Source organism: Oncorhynchus keta, chromosome 11, assembly GCF_023373465.1.
Source record: "Oncorhynchus keta strain PuntledgeMale-10-30-2019 chromosome 11, Oket_V2, whole genome shotgun sequence".
NCBI classification, from domain to species: Eukaryota; Metazoa; Chordata; class Actinopteri; order Salmoniformes; family Salmonidae; genus Oncorhynchus; species Oncorhynchus keta.
The window spans coordinates 15,006,343-15,028,804 of record NC_068431.1 but is presented as its reverse complement, the minus strand read 5'-3'; the positions used below and the strand labels follow the sequence as shown (position 1 = coordinate 15,028,804).

General features: G+C 39.9%; 3 protein-coding genes across 4 annotated transcripts in view; 2 read left to right on the top strand and 1 right to left on the bottom strand.

Annotated features, from left to right (window-relative positions):
- LOC118390642 (serine/threonine-protein kinase 32A-like) overlaps positions 1–8,214 on the bottom strand; it is a 124,794-nt gene extending 116,580 nt beyond the window's left edge. The window contains exons 1-2 of the mRNA XM_052529491.1: positions 7,840–8,214; positions 3,943–4,200 (exon numbers count right to left, since the gene is read on the bottom strand). Coding sequence (XP_052385451.1) covers positions 3,943–3,994 — 52 coding nt within the window. The 5' untranslated portion in view covers positions 3,995–4,200; positions 7,840–8,214. The remainder of the gene's footprint in view (positions 1–3,942; positions 4,201–7,839) is intronic.
- Positions 8,215–16,443: 8,229 nt separating this feature from the next.
- On the top strand, positions 16,444–17,649 carry zmp:0000001268 (CYTL1 domain-containing protein). The gene is made up of 4 exons (XM_035764663.2): positions 16,444–16,619; positions 16,694–16,738; positions 16,927–17,073; positions 17,483–17,649. The coding sequence occupies exons 1-4, from the start codon at positions 16,470–16,472 to the stop codon at positions 17,549–17,551; spliced, it is 411 nt and encodes a 136-aa protein (XP_035620556.1). The 5' UTR covers positions 16,444–16,469; the 3' UTR covers positions 17,552–17,649.
- A 1,159-nt stretch (positions 17,650–18,808) lies between these two features.
- Positions 18,809–22,462, top strand: part of stk10 (serine/threonine kinase 10) — an 80,015-nt gene continuing 76,361 nt past the window's right edge. The window contains exons 1-2 of one of the 2 annotated variants that reach the window (XM_052529474.1): positions 19,339–19,470; positions 21,877–22,028. In XM_052529474.1, coding sequence (XP_052385434.1) covers positions 21,972–22,028 — 57 coding nt within the window. In that variant the 5' untranslated portion in view covers positions 19,339–19,470; positions 21,877–21,971. Of the gene's footprint in view, positions 19,471–21,876; positions 22,029–22,462 lie in introns of both variants that reach the window. The other variant, XM_052529473.1, reaches the window with a different exon arrangement.

Here is a 22,462-nt window from a genome sequence, read left to right as displayed (position 1 = left end):
ACAGACAGCTGGGGTGGGGAAGGAGGGAGGACAAGGCACAGCTTTAGCATGATGGTTAACAGGACAAACAGACAGCTAGGGTGGGGAAGGAGGGAGGACAAGGCACAGCTTTAGCATGATGGTTAACAGGACAAACAGACAGCTAGGGTGGGGAAGGAGGGGGACAAGGCACAGCTTTAGCATGATGGTTAACAGGACAAACAGACAGCTAGGGTGGGGAAGGAGGGAGGACAAGGCACAGCTTTAGCATGATGGTTAACAGGACAAACAGACAGCTAGGGTGGGGAAGGAGGGAGGACAAGGCACAGCTTTAGCATGATGGTTAACAGGACAAACAGACAGCTAGGGTGGGGAAGGAGGGAGGACAAGGCACAGCTTTAGCATGATGGTTAACAGGACAAACAGACAGCTGGGGTGGGGAAGGAGGGAGGACAAGGCACAGCTTTAGCATGATGGTTAACAGGACAAACAGACAGCTGGGGTGGGGAAGGAGGGAGGACAAGGCACAGCTTTAGCATGATGGTTAACAGGACAAACAGACAGCTGGGGTGGGGAAGGAGGGAGGACAAGGCACAGCTTTAGCATGATGGTTAACAGGACAAAGTCATGTCCTACCTGTAATACGTAATACACATGACATGATTTTGGTTCCAGGGACAATAGCCAACTGAGTAATACTTTTTTAAATCCAGCAATCAATGTCACATTGAATCCACCAATCAATGTCCCAGGTATTACATGACATCATCAACAGCAACATCATCAGTCAAAGACAGCTGCGGTTATATTCGACCATTATTACCACATCTCTACTGACGAGTGATGTTTTTAAGATTACCCCAGCGTGAGTCAATAAATAATCACGTCCAGTAATTTACTTCTTTATTGTTGTGATCACTAACTGAATGTGTGTTTGCTGTAAACAGGAACACTTCGTTCCCATTCTTAATAGTCTCATAAAGCACTCAGTCCTGTTGATGTACTAAATCTGTCTCTCTGTCTCTCTCACTCTCTGTCTGTCTGTCTGTCTGTCTGTCTGTCTGTCTGTCTGTCTGTCTGTCTGTCTGTCTGTCTGTCTGTCTGTCTCTCTGTCAAAGCTGACCTACCAATAAATCAGTGGAGGCTGCTGAGGGGAGAACGGCTGATAATAATGGCTGGAACAGAGCGAATGGAATGGCATCAAACACATAGAAACCATGTGACACATAGAAACCATGTGTTTGATACCATTCCACTGATTCCACTCCAGCCATTACCAAGATCCTGTCCTCATTCTGTGAAATAAAGAATCCTACACTTATGCTCTGTCACCTTCATTAATATGATAGAGATGAACATTTACAGAACTTGTTAGTCCATCGATGAATCTCTTCTCTTGTCTATACTGTGACAGTAACTGTATTCTAGGGAGTGAAGAAGGTTAGCTGTAGAAACCGTACATCATCACAAAATGTAAAACACCCTCAGATGACATATACTTCATTATGTCAAATATAGAGAAAAACATAATGGCTTTAATTAAAGAGGGACCCAGTGAGAGGCCTTGAATAGCTAATGTACTCTAACTCTGTAGACTCATTGGGGTTTAAATTCATCTAGAGGATATTCAAAGATGTTGAACTCCACTTACAGTACCTAGTATACACGGAGTATTCAAAACATTAAGAACACCTGCTCTTTCCATGACATAGACTGATCAGTTGAATCCAGGTGAAAGCGATGATCCCTTATTGATGTCACTTGTTAAATCCACTTCAATCAGTGTAGATGAAAGGGAGGAAACATCTTAATAATTGATGGACATTTCTGTAGGGGTTGATAATTTTTTGAAAGGGAAAATCAAAAGTTTGAAATTTCAAATAGGAAATTACAAACTTCAGAAACCTTTTTAAAACTCAAATACACTACAAGCTTTAAATTTCCTGCATTACAGGAAAGTTATAATGCAACAGGGTGATCAAATTAAGATCCTACACCATTGCATTGTTCAGAAACACATAGCTAACTTTTAAGACTTAATGTTAGTAACTGTGGATTTGCCGATGCTTGCATTTCTGTTTATTTATCTTCATCTGTTTGTTCAATCTGTCATATTCATTGTTGGTATAGAGGCTACTGGAATACACTCAGAGAAGCTTATAAAGGCAAAGACAGATCCAACAGGATGAATATCAAATAATCCCCATTGCCCACTTTATAACAGGTTGGCCTGGGTCATTACCAAGGGAGAACGACTGACCACTCTCATTGGAGCCATGGAAGTTCAAAGCTGACTGTGGTACTGCATAGTAAATGGAAAAATTGCAATCTTCGTGGTGAATCTTCATGTAAATGAAAAAATGTTTTGAAGACATTCATGGTACCAATAATTGGCTTCTAATACACCAGGTGTACACTGAGTTTACAAAACATTAAGTTGCACATCCTTTTGCCCTCAGAACATCCTCAATTCATCAGGGTATGGACTCTACAAGGAGCCGACAGCATTCCACAGGGATGCTGGCCAATATTGACTCCAATGCTTCCCACAGTTGTGTCAAGTTGGCTGGATGTCTTTTGGGTGGTGGACCACTCTTGATTCACACGGGAAACTGGTGCGTCTGGCACCTACTATCATACCCCGCTCAAAGACACTTAAATATTTTGTCTTGCCCATTCACCCTCTGAATGGCACACATACACAATCCATGTCTCAACTGTCTCAAGGCTTAAAAATCCTTCTTTAACCTTTCCCCTCCCCTTCATCTACGCTGATTGAAGTGGATTTAATACGTTTTATTTGTTATTTTATTTCACCTTTATTTAACCAGGTAGGCTAGTTGAGAACAAGTTCTCATTTACAACTGCGACCTGGCCAAGATAAAGCATAGCAGTTCGACAGATACAACGACACAGAGTTACACATGGAATAAACAAAACATACAGTCAATAATACAGTTGAAAAAAATTAAACAAAAAGTCTATATACAGTGAGTGCAAATGAGTTAAGATAAGGGAGTTAAGGCAATAAATAGGCCATGGTGGCGAAGTAATTACAATTTAGCAATTAAACACTGAAATAGTAGATGTGCAAGATGAATGTGCAAGTAGAGATACTGGGGTGCAAAGGAGCAAGATAAATAAATAAATACAGTATGGGGATGAGGTAGATAGATGGGCTGTTTACAGATGGGCTATCTACTGGTGCAGTGATATATGAGCTGCTCTGACAGCTGGTGCTTAAAGCTAGTGAGGGAGATATGGGTGCTGCTATGGTGACCAGTGAGCTGAGATTAGGCGGGGCTTTACCTAGCAGAGACTTGTAGATAATCTGTAGCCAGTGGGTTTGGCGACGAGTATGAAGCGAGGGCCAACCAACAAGAGCGTACAGGTCGCAGTGGTGGGTAGTGTATGGGGCTTTGGTGACAAAACGGATGACACTGTGATAGACTGCATCCAATTTGTTGAGTAGAGTGTTGGAGGCTATTTTATAGATGATCGCCGAAGTCGAGGATTGGTAGGATGGTCAGTTTTACGAGGGTATGTTTGGCAGCATGACTGAAGGATGCTTTGTTGCGATATAGGAAGCCGATTCTAGATTTAATTTTGGATTGAGTGACATCAATAAGGGATCATTGCTTTGACCTGGATACACCTGGCCAGTCTATGTCATGGAATGTTTGTACACTCAGTGTATATCCTTCTTGAACAGACTATTTTAAAATCGCACATAGAAGAAGTTATGAGGATAATTTAGTTACTCAATGAGTAGGAGCAGCACTGAGGTAGCCTTCAAAGTCACTTCCCGGAGTAACTCAAAATGAGCATGTTATGTCTCATGAGACCCCATCTTAACCGACTTCATTTGGCTTCAATGTGATATTGAGTCTTCACATAGGAATGAATGGTGTCACGTGATCGATGGCTTTGTCCATTCATAAACAGTCATTGGTCATTACTCACTCTCCTCTGTGTCATCGGTGACAGGAGCCTTGTTGGACTGTCCCAGCCCCATGTCTGTTCCCGTATTCCCCAGCCAAGCAGGTCCCTTTCAACTCAGCATGGAATAGCTCTCCCACAGCCAGGGAGACATAGCCTGGAGCCTGGGCTGGACCACCCTACCTAGATACACCAGTCCGTGTATTGGAACTTGGCCACTCTTCTCAGTACTACACGTAGCGGTGTGACTCTATCTCTGACCACCCTCAACAGGAGCCCAACCTATATGGGAGAAAAGCAAACACATACGTATGGTTTGAGACAACACATCATGGTAACGCTCTACTTGTGTTGGGTGGAGAGATTGTCAAGAGATCCTCTTTACGATTGTGAATTTGCCGAATTCTTCGAAAGAGTATAGACTACTTTCATATAACCATAAGGAAGTTGATACCTTGGAAACTGGCTGACTAATCAGGCAAGCTAAATACAGTCTCTGAAATGCTTAATTATTGTATAGTACTCATTCTTGTTTGAGGATAATATAAAATATGAGGATAGAAAATAATACTTTCAGTAAGATTCTTCCTTTTTGTCTTGTTCATTTTTTTATTTTTTACGGTAGGTCAGGGGAAAGTTGTGAGGCACATTGACGGCACAGTGTGTAAGTACATGCTAAGTGCACGGTACAGATGTAGGATCTTAATTTGAGCCAGTTTGCTACAGCATGAAAATAATCTGGCAGCAACAGGAAATGTGAATTCTTACGTGGATTATATATAATGGATTTTTTTTTGCAGGGTTTGATACATTTTTCGTTAGGGCAAATCAAGTCTGACATTTTAAAGTGGAAATTACAAACATTAGAAGCCTTTTTAAACCCTGAATACATTACAATTTTGCATTTCCTGCTATGCAGGAAAATTCTCAGCAACAAAAGAGTAATCAAATTAAGATCCTACATCTGTAAACAGGGTTGAGTAGGTTACTTTCTTAATGCAATCCATTACAGGTACTAGTCCAACATTGTCATCAATTTACCTTTTGGATTACCCAAAGAAGGCACATGATGCCAAATCGTTGGTGTTTGTTTAGGTCAGGGTGTGACGAGGGTGGTTTGTGTAGTTTTTGTTTTGTCTAGGGGTTTTGTATGTCTAGGGGTAGTTGTATATCTAGGTGTTTATATGTCTATGGTTGCCTAGATTGGTTCCCAATCAGAGGCAGCTGTTTATTGTTGTCTCTGATTGGGGACCATATTTAGGTAGCCATATTCATTGGGTATTTTGTGGGTTATTGTCTATGTGTAGCTGCCTGTCAGCACTTGTTATTGTAGCTGCACGTTCATTTTGTTATTTTGTTAAGTGTCCTTTATTGAATTTAAAGAAGAATGTATTCTTATCACGCTGCGCCTTGTTCTCCTCCATACAACGAATGTGATATTTGGAGTGTCATCCTAACGGTGTCTGACTTGTGGTCAGATTTGCTAAGGTGGAACAAACTTGAACTTTTAACTTTTTAAAATGTTAAAATGAATGTAATTGAGAAAACAGAAAGGTGTCAAAGTATTATTTTTATACAAATATCCTTTCTGAATTTAAAAGTAATCCAAGAAGTACTCGTATAGTTTACCAAAAGTATCTGTCATTTTATTACAATATTTTAGCTTTTAACCTAAATGATTAGTTACAGTAAAAATAAATAATAATCTGATATAACAGTAATAGATTAAAGACACTAGTAATAGATTAAAGACAGCAGTAATAGATTAAAGACACTAGTAATAGAGTAAAGACACTAGTAATAGATTAAAGACACCAGTAATAGATTAAAGGCACTAGTAATAGATTAAAGACACTAGTAATAGATTAAAGACACCAGTAATAGATTAAAGACACTAGTAATAGATTAAAGACACTAGTAATAGATTAAAGACACCAGTAATAGATTAAAGGCACTAGTAATAGATTAAAGACACCAGTAATAGATTAAAGGCACTAGTAATAGATTAAAGACACTAGTAATAGATTAAAGGCACTAGTAATATATTAAAGACACCAGTAATAGATTAAAGACACCAGTAATAGATTAAAGGCACTACTAATAGATTAAAGACACTAGTAATAGATTAAAGGCACTACTAATAGATTAAAGACACTAGTAATAGATTAAATGCACTACTAATAGATTAAAGACACTAGTAATAGATTAAAGACACCAGTAATAGATTAAAGGCACTAGTAATAGATTAAAGACACTAGTAATATATTAAAGACACCAGTAATAGATTAAAGACACTACTAATAGATTAAAGACACTACTAATAGATTAAAGGCACTAGTAATAGATTAAAGTCATTACTAATAGATTAAAGACACTAGTAATAGATTAAAGGCACTACTAATAGATTAAAGACACGAGTAATAGATTAAAGACACTAGTAATAGATTAAAGACACTACTAATAGATTAAAGACACTACTAATAGATTAAAGGCACTAGTAATAGATTAAAGTCATTACTAATAGATTAAAGACACTAGTAATAGATTAAAGGCACTAGTAATAGATTAAAGGCACTAGTAATATATTAAAGACACCAGTAATAGATTAAAGGCACTAGTATTAGATTAAAGGCACTAGTAATAGATTAAAGGCACTAGTAATATATTAAAGACACCAGTAATAGATTAAAGGCACTAGTATTAGATTAAAGGCACTAGTAATAGATTAAAGGCACTAGTAATAGATTAAAGGCAGAAAGTAGGTCTAGTTCAAAATTATCCAATGAAGTCCCCCAAACTGTAGGTCTACAATACTTATATTTTACCCAAGTAGGCTAAATGACCCCCAGAAAAGGGTACTTTATTCAGTTTAATACATTTCAATTAGCACATGCTACAAAGTAACTATTTATTTACTTTACTGGGCAAGTTAGTTAAGAACACAGACGGCCTAGGAACAAGCTGTCAAGGCTTGTCAGAACGAGCGATTTTTACCCTTCGATTTAGGAACCTTTTAGTTACTGGCCCAACGCTCTAACCACTAGGCTACCTGCTGCCTACAAAATAAGTAAGTACAAATAGTTAACTTTCTGAAGGATAATACATAAGTCAACTTTGTTTTCACTGGGGCCATCTCATCTCTCTGTGCAGCCAGCAAAGTGATGAATAATATGAAATTGGAGAACATTAGGTTTCTGCTTCTTCCCAACTTCCTTTGATTTATAGTTTGAGGGTGTAAAATACTAGGAATTCCACAACCCGTCCCCATACCATCCAGGACAGGAGGCATACTGTAGAACTATAAAGGAGGACGCAAAACTTCAGCTCCCACGTACGTAGCTTGCTTGCACAGTTCAATGGCATCCCTACCGTGTAGCTCGAGTCAAATACAGACAGGTACAACAAGCAGCCCGATTCAAACCGGCATTTCTGACCATATATGTGTCATTCTAACGATAACTTCGTTTCAAATTGAACATAGTGAAAATGACTTAGTATGCACAGCACAAAGCCTGTCTTCTTGTAGTTTACTGCAATATCATCCCATATATGATTCAGCCTACCGTGGGCATTCAGAAGAAAAAGACTGCACTCACTCTATTACAACTGGATGTAGGCTGAATGCAAACTTAATATTTGCATTTGAGTGGTCGCCTGGCGGTAGGCTACAAACGAACTAACATTTGTGATTTTGCAGTCCAATATGAATGTCATATATGGTATCCTTGATAAGGTCACCCTAGTCAATTTAATAGACATATTCCAAACTACTTCCAGTGAGCGATGCTGAAGTAGCCTAGATAATGAAACCGCATTGCCGACTTTGAGCGGGGAATATGGAGGGCATTCCGTTTAGTATCCAGTGATACAATAGAAAGCTTGCGCTGAATAGTCATTCAAGCAGACAACATCACAACCTACCTTCAAATGCCGCGGGCCTTTGAGAGAAATAACATGTCCAGATAAAATATAAAAGGTAAACCTATTTAAAAATCTGAGAACAGCTCACGGCATCAATTGTTTGAGGACGACGCATGCGGATACCTGCCACGACCCACGAACAGGACTGTCTGAAACGATCAGGGAAAGATGCGCAGATTGATTGCCAAAAAATAAATAAAAGTGCAATGAAAGTTGTCTTATTTTCTAAACTGTTCTCTCAAAATGATTATTGACACTGAGGATATGATTGTATCATGAAGCAGAAACAGAAAACTGTTACATGTTGCACGAGTTCAGCAGACGAGAGAATAAGGCGGACATCAGTTTAGACTTCACACACCAGTACCTCGACTGGACTACAGGCTACTTGGCGCTACGCTGTTTACGCTTCGAACACAGGGTTACGCAAAATAGTACGCAGCATCATCTGGATATGTGTGCAACAAAAGTTCAACATTAACCTTCTGCTACTATTTCTGTCAAGCCGTCTACACATACAGTTTGACGCACACGTTCGATAAATCCATCGTATGCACCATACAGAATGCACTGCAACTGCTTCTGAAACGCAATGCTGCAAGACGTTTCATTGGAAATTAATGTCATTATTGTGTGCCAAAATGAAATACACTGTCGATGTGATCGAAGCGCTAGAACTCCCTCCTCGCGCGTCTCGCAACGTGTATGTAGCCAAGCCTATACATTTTATGAGCAAATTTCTTCTCAGGTGAACATTATTTATGTTACGTAATTATATTTCACATGACTCAAAATGTGTAAATTGTATTATTGTATTCTTCATAAATAGATTACATGCTCTTATTATTATCATGAACAATAATATGTTAATTTTCACCTTATTCACATCTTAAATTCAATTATAGCAGAGATAGGAACCCACTGGGCACAGATGTCAATTCAAAGTCTATTCCACATTGGTTCAACGTAATTTCATTGAAATGTTGTGGAAACAATGTTGATTCAAACAGTATGTGCCTAGTGGGAATGGACAACTTTGGGACAGATAGAGTTCTCCCTGTGTAACACTTTGGTGTGGTGTCCAATATCTGTCAAGCCGTGAGTTGAGGTGGCATTAACTAATGGCTCCATAAAGTGCAACCGTTAGGAATAGCATGGCGCTGCCACTTCCTAATTGTGTGGTCCTTTCCAAGGTCATGGGATTGACTGGGTGAGGGACTTGCTTACAGTGAGTGCACACAAATGCCAAAATTATTTCAGTCCAAACTATCCATTTTGAGGGCCCTCGGAGTGTGGTGTCAGGAAAATAACCTCACACTCAATGTCAACAAAACAAAGGAGATGATTGTGGACTTCAGGAAACAGCCGAGGGAGCAGCCCCCTATCCACATCGACGGGACAGTAGTGGAGAGGGTAGTAAGTTTTAAGTTCCTTGGCGTACACATCACAGACAAACTGAATTGGTCCACCCACACAGACAGCGTTGTGAAGAAGGCGCAGCAGCGCCTCTTCAACCTCAGGAGGCTGAATAAATTTGGCTTGTCACCAAAAGCACTCACAAATTCTACAGATGCACAATCGAGAGCATCCTGTCGGGCTGTATCACCGCCTGGTACGGCAATTGCTCCGCCCACAACCGTAAGGCTCTCCAGAGGGTAGTGAGGTCTGCACAACGCATCACCGGGGGCAAACTACCTGCCCTCCAGGACACCTCCACCACCCGATGTCACAGGAAGGCCATAAAGATCATCAAGGACAACAACCACCCGAGCCACTACCTGTTCACCCCACTATCATCTAGAAGGCGAGGTCAGTACAGGTGCATCAAAGCAGGGACCGAGAGACTGAAAAACAGCTTCTATCTCAAGGCCATCAGACTGTTTAACAGCCATCACTAACATTGAGTAGCTGCTGCCAACATACCGACTCAACTCCAGCCACTTTAATAATGGAAATTGATGTAAAAATGTATCATTAGCCACTTTAAACTATGCCATATATAATGTTTACATACCCTACATTACTCATCTCATATGTATATGTACTATATAATGTACTCTATACCATCTACTTGCCATCTTTATGTAATACATGTATCACTAGCCACTTTAAACTATGCCATATATAATGTTTACATACCCTACATTACTCATCTCATATGTATATGTACTATATAATGTACTCTATATCATCTACTTGCCATCTTTATGTAATACATGTATCACTAGCCACTTTAAACTATGCCACTTTATGTTTATAGACCCTACATTACTCATCTCATATGTATATACTGTACTCGATACCATCTACTGCATTTTGCCTATGCCGTTCTGTACCATCACTCATTCATATATCTTTATGTACATATTCTTTACTTGTGTGTATAAGGTAGTAGTTGTGAAATTGTTAGGTTAGATTATTACTGTTATTACTGCATTGTCTAAACTAGAAGCACAAGCATTTCGCTACACTCACATTAACATCTGCTAACCATGTGTGTATGTGACAAATACAATTTTATTTCATTTTCATGAGACCAGGGCCCGAGACAAAGTGTCTCAGAGTGTGTGTGCTGATCTAGGATCAGTTTTGTCTTGTAGATCATAATTAATAAGATTATATGGACAGGTTAGGACCTGTTCCTAGATCAGCACTCCTACCCTGAGTTGCTGTGTGGATATGGGCCCAGCGTTCACCCCTCCACGCTCAGGGGATAATTGTCATGGCTTGAAGGGATCCAGCTTTTGTCAAATTAATGTCAAAAGTTGATTTTTTTATTTAATTTTAGCTAACCCTAAACCTTTTCCTAACATTAACTACATTTTCCTAACTTGCTACATTTCTACTAACCTCCTGCATAGATTTTCTTAACCTGCTATGAAAAGTCAAATTTGACTTAATATGATATATATATAAATAAATATATACAATACCAGTCAAAATAAGTTTGGACACACCTACTAATTCAAGGGTTTTTCTTTATTTTTACTGTTTTATACATTGTAGAATAATAGTGAAGACATAAAAACTATAAAATAGCACATATGGAGTCTTAAACGGTGTTAAACAAATCAAAATATATTTTATATTTGACATTCTTCAAAGTAGCCACCCTTTGCCTTGATGGCAGCTTTGCACACTCTTGCGGTCCAACTCATCCCAAACCATCTCAATTGGGTTGAGGTCGGGTGATTGTGGAGGCCAGGTCATCTGATGCAGCACTCCATCCCTCTCCTTCTTGGTCAAATAGCTCTTACACAGCCTGGAAGTGTGTTGGGTCATTGTCCTGTCAAAAAACAAAAGTCCCACTAAGCGCAAACCAGATGGGATGGCGTATCGCTGCAGAATGCTGTGGTAGCCATGCTGATTAAGTGTGCCTTGAAATCTGAATAAATCTCTGACAGTGTCACCAGCAAAGTACCCCAACACCATCACACCTCCTCCTCCATCCTTCACGTGGGAACCACACATGCAGAGAATATCCATTCACCTACTCTGCGTCTCACAAAGACACGGCGGTTGGAACCAAAAATCTCAAATTTGGACACATCAGACTGGTCGAAATCATTCCACTGGTCTAATGTCCATTGCTGGTGTTTCTTGTCCCCAGCAAGTCTCTTCTTATTATTGGTGTCTTTTAGTAGTGGTTTCTTTGCAGCAATTCGACCTTGAAGGCCTGATTCACACAGTCTCCTCTGAACAGTTGCTGTTGAGATGTGTCTGTTACTTGAACTCTGTGAAGCATTTATTTTGGCTGAAATTTCTGAGGCTGGTAACTCTAATGAACTTATCCTCCACAAGAGAGGTAACTCTGGGTCTTCCTTTCCTGTGGCGGTCCTCATGAGAGCCAGTTTCATCATTGCCGTAGATGATTTTTGCGACTGCACTTAAGAAACTTTCAAAGTTCTTGAAATTTTCTGGATTGACTGACCTTCAAGTCTTAAATTAATGATGGACTGTCATTTCTCTTTGCTTATTTGAGCTGTTCTTGCCATAATATGGACTTGGTCTTTTACCAAATAGGGCTATCTTCTGTATACCACCCCTACCATGTCACAAAACAACTGATTGGCTCAAACGCATTAAGAAACATTTTTATTCCACAAATGAACTTTTAACAAGGCACAACTATTAATTTAAATGCATTCCAGGTGACTACCTCATGAAGCTGGTTGAGAGAAACCAAAGAGTGTGCAAGCTGTCAAAGCAAAGGGTGGCTACTTTGAATAATCTAAAATGTTAAATATATTTAGATTTGTTTAACAGTTTTCTGGTTACTACATGATTCCATATGTGTTATTTCATAGTTTTGATGTCTTCACTATTATTCTACAATGTAGAAAATAGCAAACAATAAAGAAAACCCCTGGAATGAGTAGGTGTGTCCAAACTTTTGACTGGTACTGTATATATTTTTGTTTCTGTTTTGCATGTTATTTTGGCATTAATACGTGTCACATATCAGTTTGCAAACAATGTAAAATAAATAAAAACTCATTGAGTTACTAAAGCTGCATACAAACATGGTCTCTTTTTAGCTTTCTAGAGTAAGGCAGCTCCAACATGCAGGTGTTCCAGCCTACCTCAGTGCTTTCTGTGGTGGTGGGGCAGCCAGTGGAAAATATGGAGTGTAGGGGTTGGTAATGCTCTCTAGTTGCACTGTGATTGGCTCAGTGTTCTGTCACTCATGGGGACACTACGTTGCCACAACATGTACTAGTATAGATAGAAAATTCAAGCCCCTCGGGTGTTGCACAGCAGTCTAAGGCACTGCATCTCAGTGCTAGAGGTGTCACTACAGACCCTGGTTTGATTTCAGGCTGTATCACAACTGGTCGTGATTAGTAGTCCCATAGGGTGGCGCACAATTGGCGTCGTTAGGGTTTGACCGTGGTAGGTCATCATTGTAAATAAGAGTTTGTTCTTATACTGACTTGCTTAGTTAAATAAAAGTAAATAAATAAACAGAAGTGCCCATCCAAGAAGGCTTAAGGTCATTGGCCACAGATAAAATGACCTAAAATCACCTTAGCTTTGATGGGCTGATCATGCCAACATCATACTTTCAAAATCTTAGCTAGCAAGCTAGACAAGCAGTCATCGTCATGCATCAAGTCAGAAATCTACAGGAAAATCATTTTCAATCCATGTAATATGAAGAGAAATGATAGAGAAACGTATCTGTGCTTATCGGCCATTGGAAGTAAACATTTCACAACAAGTTGGAAATCACAAATTCAACAATGCTGACGCCCCAGTGCAGCCCTCGGTTCGATCCGAAGCTCTGTCACCGTGACTGGGAGACTCTCCGGCCTTCCCCGGGTCAGGGGAGGGTTTGGCAAATGTATTGTATGCTGCTGCATAAATAATGTAATATGCCAGGGAGATATGTATACTGTAGCTACGAAAGTAATACTAACTGTATGTTGTGTACTAAGCTGTTAGTAGCCCATGCGCCTCACTCTAATAATTTGCCTACTGTACTGTCATAACTTAGCCTACTGTACTGACTTTGTGGTGCACATGTAGCCTACAGCCTGTTTTAGAGAACTGTCATCATCGAATATTGTAAGAGTTTTCATTGTCTGCTTATATGCCCCCTTTATTTATTCTACAGTTCTGAGTTGGTGTATAGGGAGAGTACTGTAAGAACGGCCCATGTTCTGTCGCCGTACATTTCGAAAGTGTTGCACAAATAGTTATTTTGACTACGTCCTTCCTAGCGCGTTCATTAATGTCTTTATCGAAATGACAAGATTGCCTCTTATCCACTCGGCATCCCTTATGCCATAGTTTGTACATCTCAATTGTCAGTAGAAACAATATTTGTTTAAGCAAGTCAGCCATATCAGCAATTTTTTTTAAGGCAGTAAATGAGGCTGAATTAACTTTTTCGCTGCCAGACAAGGTTCCGCTGATAGCCAGGTATAGCAGTGGTAAGGTGTTGGGACTACGGTTGGGACTCTTTATGTAGGCCATAACAGTTTGTCACCCCGTTTGCCACAGTTATAGAGCAATTCATGTATTGTTTAGTGTTGTGTAGTGGCTTTGCTGGAATGCATCTACATTATTATTTTTTGTTTGTTTGCCCCACCAAGATTTACATGTTAAAATCACCACTGCTCGGGCAACTGGCACTCATCAAAATCAGACCAGATCACCATTAAATAGTTGGCAAATCAGAAATAATATTTTTGATTACATTAATTTTGATGCCCTGTCATGCCACACCTGCTGTGGTATTCACTGTGCTGTTTATCGGTATTCACTGTGCTGTTTATTGGTATTCACTGTGCTGTTTATTGGTATTCACTGTGTTGTTTATTGGTATTCACTGTGCTGTTTATTGGTATTCACTGTGCTGTTTATTGGTATTCACTGTGCTGTTTATTGGTATTCACTGTGCTGTTTATTGGTATTCACTGTGCTGATTATCGGTATTCACTGTGCTGTTTATCAGTATTCACTGTGCTGTTTATTGGTATTCACTGTGCTGTTTATTTGTATTCACTGTGCTGTTTATTGGTATTCACTGTGCTGTTTATTGGTATTCACTGTGCTGTTTATTGGTGTTCACTATGCTGTTTATTGGTATTCACTGTGCTGTTTATTGGTATTCACTGTGCTGTTTATTGGTATTCACTGTGCTGTTTATCAGTATTCACTGTGCTGTTTATTGGTATTCACTGTGCTGTTTATTGGTATTCACTGTGCTGTTTATTGGTATTCACTGTGCTGTTTATTGCTATTCACTGTGCTGTTTATTGGTATTCACTGTGCTGTTTATTGGTATTCACTGTGCTGTTTATTGCTATTCACTGTGCTGTTTATTGGTATTCACTGTGCTGTTTATTGCTATTCACTGTACTGTTTATTGGTATTCACTGTGCTGTTTATTGCTATTCACTGTGCTGTTCATTGCTATTCACTGTGCTGTTTATCAGTATTCACCCGTAGGCACTGTTACAAAACTGTAAGTAGTCTGTAGTTATTTATTTATTTATTTTTACATATAAGTCATGTTTTTTCATTTCATAGAGATATTCAAATGAGCTTTAATAAATGGAGGGATAGAAGGAATGAGTCCTCCCTTGCAGTGCTGATAGCCATTTTGATGGGTGTGATCCTTAAAAGAGCCTCTCGAGCTACAGAGGATTCCCTGGAAGTGGAGTCAAACACAGAGATAGTGTGTGAAATTAGCTCCACCTAGTGGATAGCTCTCTCAAAAATATAATTAAATTAACCCATGACAGCTAGTTGTCCAATAGTCCCTTATCGTCTATGGACAGCTATGTTCATTTTTCCATACAGTTCTCAATGCTTTCACAATGATAACATTAGCATAATGTTATATAGCTATACACCTACATAGGCCTATACCTACTCCCACACAATGAGTTTGAGACTGTTGTTCTTGGAAACTTCCCTTTCCTTTGAATAACATTGCTCAATATGCAAATAAAAGATGACTAGGGGCCATACATTGTTCTTCTCAGAATTCCTGCATCAACATACTGAAATGTATAACTAAATGTACGTGAATATTTATTTAGTATGGATGTCATCCAAAGGATTCAGCTTGTAATAGCTGGACAAGCTCTCCAAAGAATGTATCCTAAAGAAATGTTATTTAGGAAAACCATACTTCATTTGGTGTCAGATTTGTCCAACATTTTATTTTGGTTGGGGTGAAGTCTGATAGGCTACAATCAAAGTGCATGAATTGAGTAAACTGAAGTGAAAAGGGAATGAACCATCGTGTGCGTTCCATCAGGTTATAAAATTACAGAGTGAAAAATGTAAAATAATTTTATACATTTTAAAATGGGTTATAATGGCTATACAATAGAAAAATGATGTGATTGGTATATATTGTTATGACGTTAATCAAACACCTAGCGACCGCATCAAGGGGCTCAGATCTCTTGGCATAACAGGTAACGTGTTGGTTTAACAGTTGCTGGACCCGGGTTTGAAACTCCTTGAATACACTACACAGGTGTCAGAAGTGGGATAGTGCCCATGAGGCCATTGGAGAGGTGTGTACATGTGAGGCACTTGGTATAGAAAAGCGTGGGACACACTCTCCTGAAGAAAGGGCTTTGGTCATCACCTAGGAACCTCATCAAGAGGTTTGGACCTCTTGGCGTGACGGTTAAGGTGTTGGCTTGAAAGTCACTGGACCTTGGTTCAAGTCCCAGTCAGGGATAGCATCCACCTCTTTTTCACCATTCTGTTCTGGAATTACTGTATTTACTTTAGTATAATGGTCACCGTCCCCACAGAATTACACGTACAGTAAACAATAAGTACACATTTTTCCTTTCCCCTCAGCAGGCATGTTACTCCAAAAACCAGGAGGTGGAACCACATAACATTAACAAAGACTTTGTGAGTAATGATTTAAGCAACTTTATTGTTCAATTTTGTGTGTGTGCAATCTCCCCCCTTCAACACAAATTAGAACAGAGAATCAAACAAGAATAACAACAACAACAACAACAACAACAACAAAGGAAACCAAAAACATTCTAGTGTGTAATTGTCTTAAGATAGTAACATATCATTAGAGGATTCCTACCTGGTTATATAAAGGGCCTCCTTGTGTGTTTCACTGTGAACTATCAGCTATGGCCATTTTAGGACACACACTACTAGCACTTTCACTGGTAGCACTGGTCCTATGCTACCCTAACCCACCGACATGCTACACTAAGGTGTTGAGTATGGCTCGAGACCTCACCCATCAGGCAGCGATGATCAAGATGGAACCTGAAACTGTAAGTCACTTACCATAGAGGGACTGAGCACTGATTGCAGTGGAGTATGCCTAATGTCTCTCTGTGTTTTCCAGAGGCGTTGCATGGCACACATCCCACATCTCTACCTAGATGTGCATGTAAGTATGACTATGGCATTGTGGAAAGTTTTGTTGCAGTATTCACTGTGTACTTTTGAGATCACTATTGTGTCTGTTTAATTAAATACATTTCCCTGATGTTGAGGTTGCCGAAAAGATAACTGAGTTCTACGCCTGATAATTGTTGGTCTGCAACATAAGAACAGATATGATATTCATCTTGACAGAACGCTTGCATCATGCCGAAGATGAGGCAGTATGTCTTTCTGGTGGACGGCTTGCGTGAACTGCGCTGTGCTTACACCAGGAAAGTGCGGGTGGTGGGTCTCGAGGTCAGGCAACTGCACATGATCATGTCCCAGAGGTGTCACGGGGTAAGAGAGCGACGACTAGCATTCACAGACAGACTAGCCCTTGATCCAGGTTCCCTGTCATTCAGACTCCATGAAACAGAATGGGGAAACAGAGGAGAACCACAACAAAGCTCTGTAATAACACATAAAGATAGTACTATTATCAGTCAAAAAAGTGAGCTTCATGATACAAATGATTGAAAGGGCATTCTGTTCTCTGTGATTTTTTGCCATTCTACTGTATTTGGTCAAGGAAATGCATAAAGTGAAGTGACCTTTCAGAAAATCAATACTCTCATATCCTCTGAAATGACATAATAGTCACTTTCCTCATGTTGCGTCATAGTCCTTGCACTGAGCACTGGGTTTTTGTTTTTACTAGTGCATTTTAGGGCACTGGCACTCACACGCCTCATATCTCTATGTTTAGGAGCTGGTGTTCACCACTGATGACTGTGCAGCCTTGGACCGCCCGCCGATGAGCTGGAGCCGGAAATGACAATGCCACTGTTTGATGGGAGAGAGAGGGAGAGAGGGAGAGAGAGAGAGACAGAGAGAGAGAGAGAGAGATAGAGAGGGAGAGAGAGAGAGAGAGGAGGGAGAGAGAGAGAGAGAGAGAGAGAGAGAGAGAGAGAGAGAGAGAGAGAGAGAGAGAGAGAGAGAGAGAGAGAGAGAGAGAGGGAGAGAGAGAGAGAGAGAGAGAGAGAGAGAGAGAGAGAGAGAGAGAGAGAGAGAGAGAGAGAGAAGAGGGAGAGAGAGAGAGAGAGAGAGAGAGAGAGAGGAGAGAGAGGGAGAGAGAGAGAGAGAGGGAGAGAGGAGAGAGAGAGAGAGAGAGAGAGAGGGAGAGAGAGAGAGAGAGAGAGAGAGAGAGAGAGAGAGAGAGAGAGGGAGAGAGAGGAAGAGGGAGAGAGAGGAAGAGGGAGAGAGAGATAGTTGGTTATGACTGTGTATGATGCAAAACCCTGCAATGGGCAATTCAAACAGATTTAATGGCATTGTATTTTTTCTTTGACAAATTACTTTGCAAAAAAGTACCTTTGCCTAAAAATAAAGTGCATTGACGACATGTTTATGGTCCTTCTGTGGCTCAGTTGGTAGAGCATGGCGCTTGTAACGCCAGGGTAGTGGGTTCGATTCCCGGGACCACCCATACGTAGAATGTATGCACACATGACTGTAAGTCGCTTTGGATAAAAGCGTCAGCTAAATGGCATATATTATATTATTATTATTATATTATTATATTATATTATTTATGTTACATTGATGTGCTTGGCTGCTTGCTATCTGTGAAAGCCTGGGTTTGAGTTGAAGCCTAAATGTTGTGCTTGTTTGTTTCTTCCTGGGCTGAAATTATTTAATAAGACATTCTAATATGATACTCTGTATGATCCATCATCCATCGTTCCAGATGTGATATGACTTCACAAAACATAACTTTCTGGATGGCAGAATTTGTTTATTTCATCAAATATAAAATAGCCTTGTGAATTATAGTGTAAAAACGGCCAAAGGAACCAACCCAGAAGACCACAACAGACAGTATGTGCAGCTGATGTACCAGTACTATGATTACATTCCCACCTAGTGGCGCTTGTGGGCTATAGAGTGCACCAAAATATATCCTTGTCTGCGTTTAAAAAGGCAAACCAATAAGATCAGCTCCAAAAAAGATCTGATATGAAAAGATCTGATGTGATTGGTCAAAAGATCAATTAGTGGAAAAAATATAATAATTGGGCTGCCTGTGTAAACTGTGTCCTAACTTCGATCACCTGTCAGTGGCCACATGCAGTGGTGGGTAACTGAAAAACTTCACGCCTATCTATCTAAACTGGGACGTGAAGTTTTCCCAACTATATATATCGTGCGTAAACATAACGGATCTGGACATAGAAAACGACATTTCCATTACGGCCGCGGGAGCGACAGGGTGGGGCTTGTCTTTTTTATTTATTTATTTTTTTACATCGAAGCAACAATTTGTCCTCGATAACTCTACTGCAGCAGGTGGTCACCGTGTGGCAGTGGACAAACTGTGTGAATGAATATGGAAATATGAAGTTGTTCGATGACAACGCGTAGACTGGTATGAACCGAAAGCTTATTGTCTTACGTGAAAGGTGTGAAAAATGTTGGGTGCGTGCTTCTAGAGATCAGGTCGTTTTTTTTGTACGAATACTTTAGTTCAACACGATTGAGTGAGACTCAAAATCATTGCTGTCTTCAGAAACTTTTATTACATTTTGCGGTGAAACTATGGCTTTTGCTAAATTAAGCCAAATACTTCGCTTGTCTTCTTTTGACATAAAAAAGAAGGCAAAGCAATATGAACACGTTCATCGAGACATCAATCCTAATGACCAATGGGAAATTATCGGAGAATTGGGTGATGGAGCGTTTGGAAAAGTTTACAAGGTAAGCATTATGGGTTTGTTTCAATTAGCTATAATGTTTATAACATACTTTTGTATGACTTTAAAGAGAGATTTCAAAGAGATGATCATGGGCAAGTTGTTGCACACTGAGAGTAGGCGCCACTCCATTTCAGTTGAGGGGCACGTGCCCGGTCAGCAGATTTAACGTTTTTTAGTTTTTATAAATCATTTCAAAAATATTTTGTTTCTCTGTAATATTACTAGCCACCCAGCACTTGTATGAAGTTAGCTCAGATAGTTCCCAATCTCCTAACCTCATAACTAGATACCAATAAATTATTTCAGGCTATCAATCAAGTTAGACTAGCAACATTCTCTAATCTATGGTCAGGCCTAGCCCCAAGCAATCCTCACATACTTTGTGCCCCCTCAGATTTGTGGGGTGCATGACTCCCCTGATAGTACCTCTGCCTATTTGTCAGCCTATAAATTATTTGTAGGCACCACACAATTATATGAAAATAGATGTGCTGTGCTGGCAATTATGGCATTTTTCTTATTTGGGCTGTCAAAACCGGTTCACTCATGTATCCATCTCAAACACGTGGTTTATCAATCTCAAGGGGAAAAAAAGTTTATATGCAAATATATGGGGGAAACATGCAATTTCAGAGACTTTCATCTGCCTTTGAAATGCATACTACCAGCAACATTATGTGCCCTATTTCTGAATGACATTTAAAATGACTTTATTCTGATCTTTCTGTCGTCATACCCAACCCATTTGTGAAGTATTTAGTTCATCTGAGTGAGCAAATTAGCATGATCGTAGGTAAACAAATAAATGTTTAATTAATGTTGATTGAGTAAGTCCACAGCTTATCATAAATACCACTGCTTGTGACATCAAATGTATTCATGTTGCCACTTGGACCAGATGTTTCCATGTCAGCAAATTAAGTTATTTGATTGTTTAGGTTTTATTCCTACCGTAATGTATTAAATTGGCCCATCACCAAATGATTCTAACCTGCTTACTTACAGGTCTTACTAGTTCCTATAAACTAGGTGATCTGTTAGTTTCCTGTTGGTGTACACTTGCAACGCTCACTTTCTGATATGAAGACCAGACTAGCTGTGAAGGCAGTGCTACAAGTAGCTTACTCAGTTTCCTGATGTGAACAAGTGTCATGTGGGTTTTTGTTATCATCAAGAGTAAGAGATGGTTACTTACCACACCCTGAACATTTGGACTGACAGTAGGCAGAAGGAGAAATGTCTTGAATACATGAACATTTCACAAAGTGCTGAGAGACGCACAGTAGGGAGTTCCTGGATTTGCACAGTTCAATGCACATTTAACCTCTCACCTCTCATCACTAACTTCATAATCATTTTGACGCTAGACTACAACTAGAATGATAATATTTGAATGTTTGTTTGTGCTGATTGTTTTCACCACTTATTGTGAACTTTGAGAGAGATTACTTTCTTTTGATGGGCAGCACACTCTGATCTAATGAGTTGCCTCTGTGCATAAAAACAACATCCTCTCTGGGCAGCTTTAAACATAAAAAATAAAAAAAACAGTTTGTCTTCTGTGCCAATATGAATGTACCTAAACGATGTAACCGCAATGTTGAGATAGATGTCGTCCTCTGTTTTTATGTTTATTATCTCGCTGTCATACTGTGTTGAACCCTGTTCCATCTTGCCTAGACATCTTGTCTCAAGAGAACTACAATGGAAATAAGTGTTTTTATTGTGTGTTATCCTCACTGATTTTACTCATGTGCATGTATGGCTTTTTCAAAAATGTGTGCTTATTTTTTTTAAATGGTAGAATGAATAAAATAACCAACCAAAAAAAAGAAGGCCAATCCAGACAGACAATCCTGTTGTGATGTTATCTTAACGAGACTCCATTTGGATCCCCCAGGACACCCCATTATTAGCCTTCCCTGTTTGCTTTGTCCAAACTCAACTGTAGTTTTGTGTTCGATCGCTATTTAATCTGGTCCTTTTAGCCCCCACTTTGCAACATGGCAGGAGAAGTATTTGCTCGTGCCCAGTGTAGTACAGTGAGTGCCTTTGGGGGTCAGTGGAAGAAGTGAGGCCGGGCCAGGGCACAGTGCACACACTCATACATTGTAAACCGGCATGTGAGCGAAAACCATGTGGCATGAGCCACCCTGATTATAAATAAATGATGGCTTCAGTTAACGCCACCACAAAAATACACCTCCTGAAGTAGCAGGTATACCTTGAGTGGCTAATGACTAAGCAGTTGTCAGTCTGGGAAATACTTAATAATTTGTCCTTACCCAGGACTGAGAATAAAATTGAGTAAACTTACAAGGCATCTTTGGAATTTCGACACTTACAATGGAAACGTGATAATAGACAGTCTCTACATTCTTCCTCCCTGGCTACATGTGATCTCCAGCCCCCCATACAGTTTGGCTGTCCTGGAGTGCATGAGGAGTAGTCAGGGTCAGGAGGGGAGCTGTAGGCCGGGAGAGTGATGGAAGCACTTCCTGTATGCCCGTCAGGCTACTGACTAATCAGTCTGTGGGAAGAGAAGAAGCTCCGTCCACAGTGAGTAGACTTAAGGCTCTGTCTCAACTAATCCTAGATTCCTCACCGCCTCTCTTCTCACCTCCTTCTCAAAACCTATTGGAGAAGATCTGAGGGGCCATTGGCCTCATGATCTGTGTTTGCTGTACACATCGGGGTAAACAGGGCTTTGTTGACATGGTCTCAGGTTTTCCATGTCATGGGGTTATCCCTGTATCATGCTCAGGTTGATGGCCCTATTGGCCTGTCACTGTCACCAGATGGTAAGGAGGACATCATAGTCACTGTCACAGTCAGTCATGAGGTGAGGTATAGTACCTGTCTAAGTTTGGACACACTTATTCATTCCAGGTTTTTATTTTTTATTTTATTTTTTTACCATTTTCTACATCAAAACTGCGAAGAAACACATGGAATCATGTAGTAACCAAAAGTGTTAAACAAATTCAAAGTAG

Bases quoted from the DNA above. Each gene is read 5' to 3' on its own strand.
- zmp:0000001268 (XM_035764663.2), top strand. From the start codon at position 16,470: ATGGCCATTTTAGGACACACACTACTAGCACTTTCACTGGTAGCACTG. The intron at 16,739-16,926 runs GTAAGTATGACT...TCATCTTGACAG, and splicing joins ATCTCTACCTAGATGTGCAT to AACGCTTGCATCATGCCGAA. The intron at 17,074-17,482 runs GTAAGAGAGCGA...CTCTATGTTTAG, and splicing joins TGTCCCAGAGGTGTCACGGG to GAGCTGGTGTTCACCACTGA.